A 9,795-nucleotide genomic window follows, 5' to 3' on the forward strand; every position below is an offset into this window, starting at 1 on the left:
TACTTGAAATCCTTGAAATTGAAAAATTTAATTCTTACTTTCTTTTAATTAAAAAAGAAAACTTCAAATTTAGTACAAAATAAAATACGATTGCAGCTCCATTGTTTTATTGGTTTTATTCAAGGCGAGTTCACTGCGAGTTCACCCTCTATGTTAATCATATAGTAATGGGTTAAAATTAAAGGGCAATTTTTAAACCTTTATTAATTTTTGACCGCTTTCACCCAGTTTTTAAATAAGTGCATCAATAATTCATCAGTTTATTTGATTAATTATTTACAAAAAGACTGAATAGTCGTAAATTACGGAAACAAGGTAAGAATAAATGTTGGACGAGCAAAATTTTGAGGTTATGTTTACATATGTTATATATACGTATGTTTATATTATTATCAATCAATTTAATCAATTTAATTTATTTCTTAAAAAGTTTACAATGCGCTAAATATGAGGAGAATGAGTGATTTTTCAAAAAAATTTGTTTTATTAATTTCTTATTACTATTTTTTTGTATTATTCTTTAGCAACTGGATTTTTTAAATTGTTTGCTTACTTTTTTTCATTTTTCAATATGTCATTGATGTCAATAATAAAATACGTAAAATACTTCATAAAATTCCTGGTAAAAAAAATGGTTGAATAGATTATCTTAGATTATATCTTCGAATAGGATTATTCTGTCGCTTATAATTTAAACATTTTTAAATTCTTCACGGATGAAATATAAATTAAAAAATTTATCTACTATTGTCTCAGCTTCTTTGTCATTATGAATAAAAAGAAAATACATTTTCATAAATAAATATTAAGCAAGTGAAAGATGAAAATTTTATCTCGAAAGTATTGTTATATTTTCTTTTGAAAGTATACTGACAAGTCAATAATAAAAATTTCGTGAGTAAATAATAATTGCAAACTTAATATAAAAATATATGTAAACAAATATTTTTTTATTTTTATGACGTAACTTTTTTTTCGCATTTTTTTAATAATACTAAAGATACTAAATAAAATAAAAATAAAAAAAGTAAATAAAATTTAAATAAGATTCACTAAAAAGTAACGATATAATTTGGAGAATTTTAGAGAAATTACAAATTATTGCAGAAATTCAATTATTTTCAAAAGTAATAAAATTCTTCGCAAAAATTCAATTATGTTCAAAAATTTTTTTAAATTCTCGTCAAAATTTCAATTATTTTTAGAAATATTAAAATTCTTCTCCGAAATTCAATTATTATCAAAAAATCTAAAAAAAATTGTCAACTTCTCAATTATCTTTATAAATAAATAGCAAAATTCTTCGACAAAATTCAATTGTTTTCAAAAATTTTATTAAAATTCATTACAAAATTTTAATTATTTTCATAATTAACAATATTTATCACACGAATTCAATTATTTTCTAAAGTAATAAAATTCAATTATTTTCAAAAATTTTAATAAAATCAATTGCAAAATTTCAATTATTTTCAAAAGTATTAATATTCTTCGCAAAAATTAAATATTGTTCAATATTTACTATTTTCATAAAATTTACCAGAAGAATTTAATTATTTAAAAAAAAGTTTAAAAAAATTCTACAAAAACTTTTAATTATTTTCAAAAAATAATGAAAATTTTTAAGAGGAATTGAATTCCAAGAAACATTTAATTATTCAATAAATTATTTATTTTTGTATTTAAATAATTGAATTCTGGTAGAATTTTCTCATAAACTTTGATTTAAAAATAGATTTCAGTTAAAATCTTAGATTATAATAATTGAATTCTTTCGAAGAATTTCATTAAAATTTTAAAAATAATTGAATTTTATCGAGACATTTTTTTAAAATTCTCTTAAAAATAATTAAATTTCTACCAAAAAAAAGTTTTATCAAAACTTTTCAAAATGTTTGAATTTCTGCTAAAATTCTGATATTTTTGAAAATAATTGAATTCTTGCGAAGAATTTTATTAAGACTTTTGAAAATAATTGAATCTCTGCAAAGATTTTCATTATTTTACGAAAATATTTAAATTCTTGCGAAAAATTTTATTAAAATTTCTGAAAATAATTGAAATTCTGCATTGAATTTTGTTATTTTTAATTTATGCCAAGAATTTTATTAAAATTTTTTAAAATAATTGAATTCCTGTTAATTTTTTTACAAGAATTTAATTATTTATTTGAAAATTTTAATAAAATTCTTCTCAAGAATTCAATTATATTCATAAATAATAAAATTCAATGCAGAATTTCAATTATTTTATTTATTTTTAATACAATTTTAATCGAATTTCTCGAAAAATGTAATTATTCATAAAAATTTTATTAAAATTCGTTGATAGAATTCAATTATTTGAAAATTTGTTGATAACGATTTTTTATGGGATTTAAATTTTAAGAAACGTTCAATTATTCAATAAATTATTTATTTGCATTTTATTTGTATTTAAAAAAAACATTTAAAACTAAAATTCAATTAATTTTAGTAGAATTTTCTAATAAAAATTTATTTTCATTTCATAAAAATGAATTTTATTTAAAATTTCAGATAATAATTGAATATTAAAAGCAATATAGCGTGAATTTTAAAAAAATAATTGAACTTTGTTATTAATTTTTTTGAAAAAGTTTAATTGAATTTTTTTAATATTATTTTTAGTTTCTATTTTCTAATATTTCTTTAATTAAAGAATTTACGAATAATTGAAATTTCGTAAAATTGAATATTGTAAAGAAATGAATTTGGATATTGTCAAAGTACTTTTTCGAAAATTATTAAAAATTATCGATATAAAGAAGAATTTTAGATAAAAATTCTTAAAAATAATAATTGAATTGATAATGATTTTAATTATTATAAATTATTTTTATTAATAATTATTATTAATTATTATAAAACATGAAGAAATCGATGACTTCGAGTCGAAGACTCGGAGTTATCGATTTCTTCATGTTTTATGGTTATGAAAAATTGAATTTCTAGTTTTAAGTAAAATGTTCTCTTATTTGATTCGGACTGAATCTATTTTTATCAGTTGGTCCGTAATTTTTAATTTTTGGTCCGTGAATTCCGTATTTTTAAATACTTTCACTGCTTCGAGCCCTGTATTTAGATACAAAATTAAAAGTTTATTTATTTAAACTTGATAATGAACAATATTATATTATCGATTTAAATTTTCAAATATTTAATAATTCGTTTATTTTTAAATTAATATCTGTATGAATATTTTTCATTTCATAAAATTTTGTTATTTATCAAAAGTAATTAGTAAGTTTATATATTTATTAAAAACTTTTATAATATTGTATACATAAAACACTTTTTGTTAAATTTTGTTAACAATATTCTTATTCATCAATTCAATTTAAATATAATTGGAGATTAAAATATTGATAAAAGTCATAAATTACTTAAACATTTGAACTAATGAAATATTAATTCCTGCAGTAATCAGTGTCATTTATAACAACTTTACAAAGTGTTAATGTTTAAGTGAATTCTCTTCATCTTTTAGATACCTAGTTAAAATTAAATTTTTCAAATTCAAATTTTCTGAAAAGTCAGGGATTTTTATTAAAAGTACTGGAAAAAATTACATTTTTATAGAATTCATAAGAAAAAATTCTAATTTTTTGTGTCTATTTTTGTTTTTCTCATAAACTATAAAATTACCAGGAATTTTAATAAAAAACCTTGAATTTTTTCTATTTTTGATAATAATTTCTTTTTAAATAACTTAAATCTTGAAAAACCATCATAAAAATATTACTTAGTAATTATTTAATGAATAATTTTACTTAAATGTTTCAAGATTAATCGAATTTTAAAAGATTTGGGTTTACAATTTTCATATAAATAGATGAACTTTAAATTTTTGAATAATTTTGATAATTCCAATTCTTTTGAAATTAGTTCAATTTTTTAATATATGTTTAATTAATTAATTAATAATTAATTTTAATTAAGTTTAATTAATAATTATTTAATTAATTAATTATTAAAAATAATGGATTTATAGAAGTATTTTAGGGTTGGGGTAGTTTTTGGAAAACGTACGTCTATTTTCTAATTTTTTATTTTCTAAAACTTTTTTTTCTAATAAAAGTAAATTTCTAAAACTTCTTTTTTCTAATAAAAGTAAATTTCTAAAAAACTTTTTTCTAATTAAGGTGATTTTCTAATTTTCTTTCTTCTAATAAAGGTCATTTTCTAAAAATTTATTTTCTAACAATATTACATTTTTGTAATGACGATCAATAGGTAAATGATTAAAAAAATAAAATTTATGAAAATTTTGTAATTCTTTAAAAAAAATACTTGAAATTTCGTTAAAAAATTGTAATAAACAAATGGAAATTATCTAAATTTTTCAAAAAAATTTAAAAATTATCTAGTTAAAAATCGTAATTAATAAATAGAAATTATTAGGATTTTTTTCCTAAAGATATTTAGAATTTTCTAAACAAATGTTTTATATTATAAATTTTTAAAATTTTGGTATAAAAATGATGCAAAAATTATTTTCAAAGAAGAACAGAATTTTGATAAAAAATTGTGATAAGAAATAGGAATTTTATAAAAAAATTTCTTCTTTTTCAAAAAGAAACTCATAATTTTGTTAACAGAGTTGTGATTGAGAAGCAGAAACTAATCTTAATTTTTTAACAATTTTATAACTTTTAACAAAAGTATGGAATTTTTCCAAATTTCAGGAAAATATATAATATTAGAAATCATAACTTTTTAGAAAACATTTTTTTATAAATCAAAACTTGTTAGAGAAGCTTTTTTAGAAAATAGATTTCATTAGAAACGCTTTTTTTATACAAAAAGGATTAGAAAATATTTTTTAGAAAAAAATTTTTAGTCAAAAACACTAAAAAAATTGAATTTTGGAGAAGTTACAAATAATTGCAGAAATTCAATTATGCTTAAAAATTTTTTTCAATTCTCATCAAAACTTAAATTATCTTCAAAAGTAATAAAATTCTTCGCAGAAATTCAATTATGTTCAAAACATTTTAGTAAAATTTTTGGAAAAACTTCAATTATTTTCGAAAATTTTCCTCAATTAAATGATTTTCAATATCTACTATTTTAATAAAATTTTCTAAAAGAATTCAATTATTTAAAACAAATTTTGATAAAATTCTACGCAAACATTTAATGATTTTCATAAATAATAACATTTTTTACAGGGATTCAATTATTTTCATAAATAATGAAAGTCTTTTTGGGAATTTAATTATTTTCATAAAATAATAAAAGTCTTTTTAGGAATTCAATTATTTTCATAAATAATAAAACTCATCTCAGAATTTCAATTATTTTTAATACAATTTTAATCGAATTCGTCGAAAAATGTAATTATTCTGAAAATTTTTATTTAAATTCGTCAAAAGAATTGAATTATTTAAGAATTTGTTGATAAAATTCTTTATGAGAATTCAATATTAAGAAACAATCAATTATTCAATAAATTATTAATTTTTGTATTTAAATAACTGAATTCTCGTAGAATTTTCTAATAAAAATTAATTTAAAAATTAATATCAGTTAAAATTTTGGATAATGGAATATTAAAAGGATTATAGCATGAATTTTTTAAAATAATTTAATTTTGAAAAGGTTTCAAATTAAAATCTTTGAAAATTTGAATTTTCCATACTTTTAACTAACAACTCTGTAGAATTATTTTTTTTGAAAAACTTCAATTACATTTTTTTTAAAGATTAATTGAAGTTTTTATTTTCTAATTTATATTTAATTAAAGAATTTCCGAGTAATAGAAATTTCGTAAAATTAAATTGTAAACAATTGGATTTGAAAATTCTCAAAGAGCTTTTTCAAAAATTGAGGCTCCGGACTTTAAAAGGGCACTTTCCGCATAGACTTTACATGGTAAAAATGCCCTTTTAAGATCTGAAGCCTCAATTATTAAAATTAATAGATTTAATGTCAAAATTGTTTGTTTAAACTCATAAAACTTAATCATTTCAATTAATTTAAATATTTAAAATTAATTTTAATAAATAAGGACCTAGAAGAATTTCTTCTATATAAGCTAAAATTTCTTATTTTGAATTGTGCTAAATTGTGGCGCAAAAAGTTTTTAAAAAATTATATTTTAAACAAATTTTTCAAAAAAAAAAATGTTTTTTAAGATAAACCCTATTTTGATTAAAGTAAAAAACAGAAATTGTGCTACACCTAGAAAATCATACTAAATATTGTGCTTAAAAAAAAAAATGTTTTACAAAATTAAAAAAATCTTCTTATACTTGAATTTTTTAGGGCAATTTTTCAAAAATCCGAATTCTGAAGAATAAAAGTTGTGTTAAATTGGTAAAATTGAATTTGATAAAATTTTCATTTGAAGAAATTTTAATTTAACATTTTCATTTTAACAGAATTTTTAGAGAGCCGAATTTTTATTTTATCAAAATTTTAATAAATAGGACTTTATACAGAAATTTTGTCAAATAAAAATTCTCTTTAGAAAATTTTATCAAAATGTTTAATAAAAATTTGGCATAATTTACAGAATTGTTTTAACAAAATTTGAAAGAAATTCAATTCGGCAAAAAGAAAATTCTATAGAATTTTCTTTTTGCCGAATTGAATTTATCTAATGAAAATCGATAAATTAAAAATAATTTCAATTAATTGATTTCATTTATATTTGTCTGAATTTGTTGTTGCTGTATGAAATTTTAAAAAATTGCAGGTTCTCAAACATGAAAGAGAATGATAAAGAAAAAATGAAACCGGAATTAAATTTACAACGTCTATGTATGCTGAAGATAGCGACCAGTATTTGGAATAAAGACGAAACTAAGCAGCAAATTGCCGTATTTTTTGATAACTTTTTCCCCTCCAATGATGATTGTCTTTTATATGAAAATTGGAATCAACAATTGACGAGCAATTTATTGGCATTTCTTCATAATTGCCCATTATCATTGAGTTCAAGGGCAAATTTAAAGAATACTATTACAATCACTGGCTTGCAAATTTGTCATTGGAAGAAATTTGTTGTCAACATTTTGGAATTGAATATTGACGAGAGCTCTGACATATTTTGGACTAATTACGGGACAATTGATAAGAAAAAAATTTTTCTCCACTGGCACGATAAAAGACAATTAAAATATTCTAAACTCTTTAATATTGCCTGTATTCTTTGTTTTGAAGACTATATTCCAAATTTATGGGAAAAAATACCCGAGGACGAGAGATTCAATCAATTTTACATGGAGACAATTTATACGTCATCCGAATATAATGTGATAGCGTATTGGAAAAATTTATTGCAAGTCGACAGTAAAAAGCGTTATACAATTGGTATTCAAAATGAAAATTTGAAAAAAAAATTTTCTTGGTATCAATTTTGCAATAATAGTCAAAGTATTGAGGAGACAATGTTTCGTATTTCAATGATGGAATGTCTCGAGATGGCTGTTAAATATTTTTGGGAAAAATTGAGTGATGATGAGAGAAAAACAAGCGTTCGAACATTAATTAAAACTAATTATTCGATAAGAGATGAAACGGAATTTGCGAGAATTTTATTTTTTCTCTCGACAAAATTAAGTCGCGAACGATCTGAAGAATATTTTTTGGTACAATCAATACTCATGAAAAATTATTCTGTACAGGATTTTTTTTATGCAAGTGTTGGATCGTGTTTTTCTATTCTTTGATGATTTTTCCTTCTTGTTACGATCAGAAATAATAATTGTGATCTGGTGTGATTTTAAAAAAAAAAATATCAAACGACTACCTCCGATGTCAGTAGATTCTTTATGTGATTTATTTACGTGTACATAAATATGAAGGTAAAAATAGAGATAAAAATGGCCGTGATAAGATTATTGTTGATTGTTTATGAAAGTCTTTTAAGAAATAATTTAAATACCTAATGGAAATATAACAGATTTTTTTCGTGTAAATTATTTATTATACAAGAGAATATTTAAATTTTATAAGAATTACATTTTTTTAAGAAAGAAATATTACAGTTTGCCAAAGTAAAGAAAATATTTTTTATAAAAGAAATATTTATTTCGCCTAAAAGAAAAAGAATTTTGCTTTTAATTTTACTTCTTTTTTTGAATAATAAGACTGAAACACAGTAAGTTTTACTTTTTTTTTATATATATTTTTATCTTTTTGATAAGTAATACAAATAGACCTTAAAGAAACAATAAAAAGACCTTATTTTACAATTTATGAATCGATAGTTTATAATTAACTAATTTTATAAATCAGATGCATTATTAATTGAAAAAAATGAATTAAATTGTAGGAAAAATATTTTTTTTAAGTATTAATGAGAAATATTTAATTTGAATTTAATCTTCAATCTGATAATGTAAATTGGATTTTTCTACATTTCAAAAGCTAAATATTAAGTCTTTCAAAAAATGTATATTTCATTGCATTAGCTAGTTACTTTGTTTCAAAGATAATTAGCTAATAGGCGATTCAGTTTAATGTATCTATCCAAATAATTATCGATAAATTTCATTAGTTTTAAATGTAGAAGACTGTATAATGAAATGGTAATTGAGATAAAGCTTCTCAGAAATTATCTTAAAATATAAAAATGAAGAAACCTTTAGAAATAAATGACTTATTGTCTTTAGTGTATTAATTAAAGTAAAGGTCATTTTCATATGAGTTTTATTTGTCAAGGAAATTTTTATATTTTAAGAAAATATATACATGAACTATATTTCAAAAACATATTTTTGTAAACTATTGAATGTTATACATATGGATAATAATTTATATAAGACTATTTTTGAAAAAAATGTAAAATATATATTTTTGTTCATCAATAAAAATCATAAAAAGAGAAAAGTTTTTCAAATTACATAAATAGTGTAATTCAAGTCATGATTTTCTATTTTTCAGGTTTTTTAACATCTCATCAAAGTGGGAATAAATAACATTTTTTTACAATTCTATACTTTCTTTTTTGTATTTATTAATATTCTATATAATTTTACCCCTACACTGAAATAATATTGAGAAAAATAATAGAATCTCTGTTTTAATTTATGTACGAAGGGCTATTTACTAAGGACATCAATGTGAGAATTCTGTTGGAATCTGTCAGAATTCTCTTTTTTGTTCGTTAGTAAATAATATGAACTAAAACGAACTACTTATCTTTCAAATTGACATTTTTACGCATTTGTTAATTAATTTTGTTTAAACAATGAAAATGCCATCTTACAGAAAATGACCATAAAATGTATTTATAATAAAATTAGTTCGTTAGTAAATAATATGAACTAAAATGAACTCTTTATTTTTCAAATTGACATTTTTACGCATTTGTTAATTAATTTTGTTTAATCAACAAAAATGGCATCTTACAGAAAATAACCATAAAATGTATTTATAATAAATTTAGTTCATTAGTAAATAATATGAACTAAAACGAACTCTTTATTTTTCAAATTGACATTTTACGCAATTATTCATTAATTATCCTTATTAATAAAATCAGATGTCTGTCTGTACATTGCTTAAAACTTAAAAATGTTAACATGATTAGTTATTATGGACATCAGAGATTCCAAAAATGTTCTTAAAAAATTTAATGTATGTATGTATGTATGTATGTATGTATGTATGTTTGTCTGTCACAAAAACTTTGTACCCCAATCACACAAAAACATGTGAATCGATTTAAGTCCAACTTGGTAGGTTATTAGGTATTGACCCAAGGAAGGTTTATAAATTTACAGATTTAAAAAATATTAATTAGAACGGGAGATATTCAATTTTT

At 20.1% G+C, this 9,795-nt stretch overlaps 1 protein-coding gene across 1 annotated transcript; it reads left to right on the forward strand.

The window, feature by feature from the left end:
* The first annotated feature begins 130 nt into the window (after window positions 1-130).
* On the forward strand, window positions 131-8,815 carry LOC122510099. Its single transcript, XM_043624511.1, has 2 exons — window positions 131-315; window positions 6,721-8,815. The coding sequence occupies exon 2, from the start codon at window positions 6,731-6,733 to the stop codon at window positions 7,694-7,696; it is 966 nt and encodes a 321-aa protein (XP_043480446.1). The 5' UTR covers window positions 131-315; window positions 6,721-6,730; the 3' UTR covers window positions 7,697-8,815.
* The last annotated feature ends 980 nt before the right edge of the window (window positions 8,816-9,795 follow it).

This window comes from Leptopilina heterotoma, unplaced genomic scaffold (assembly GCF_015476425.1).
Source record: "Leptopilina heterotoma isolate Lh14 unplaced genomic scaffold, ASM1547642v1 Lhet_66, whole genome shotgun sequence".
NCBI classification, from domain to species: domain Eukaryota; kingdom Metazoa; phylum Arthropoda; class Insecta; order Hymenoptera; family Figitidae; genus Leptopilina; species Leptopilina heterotoma.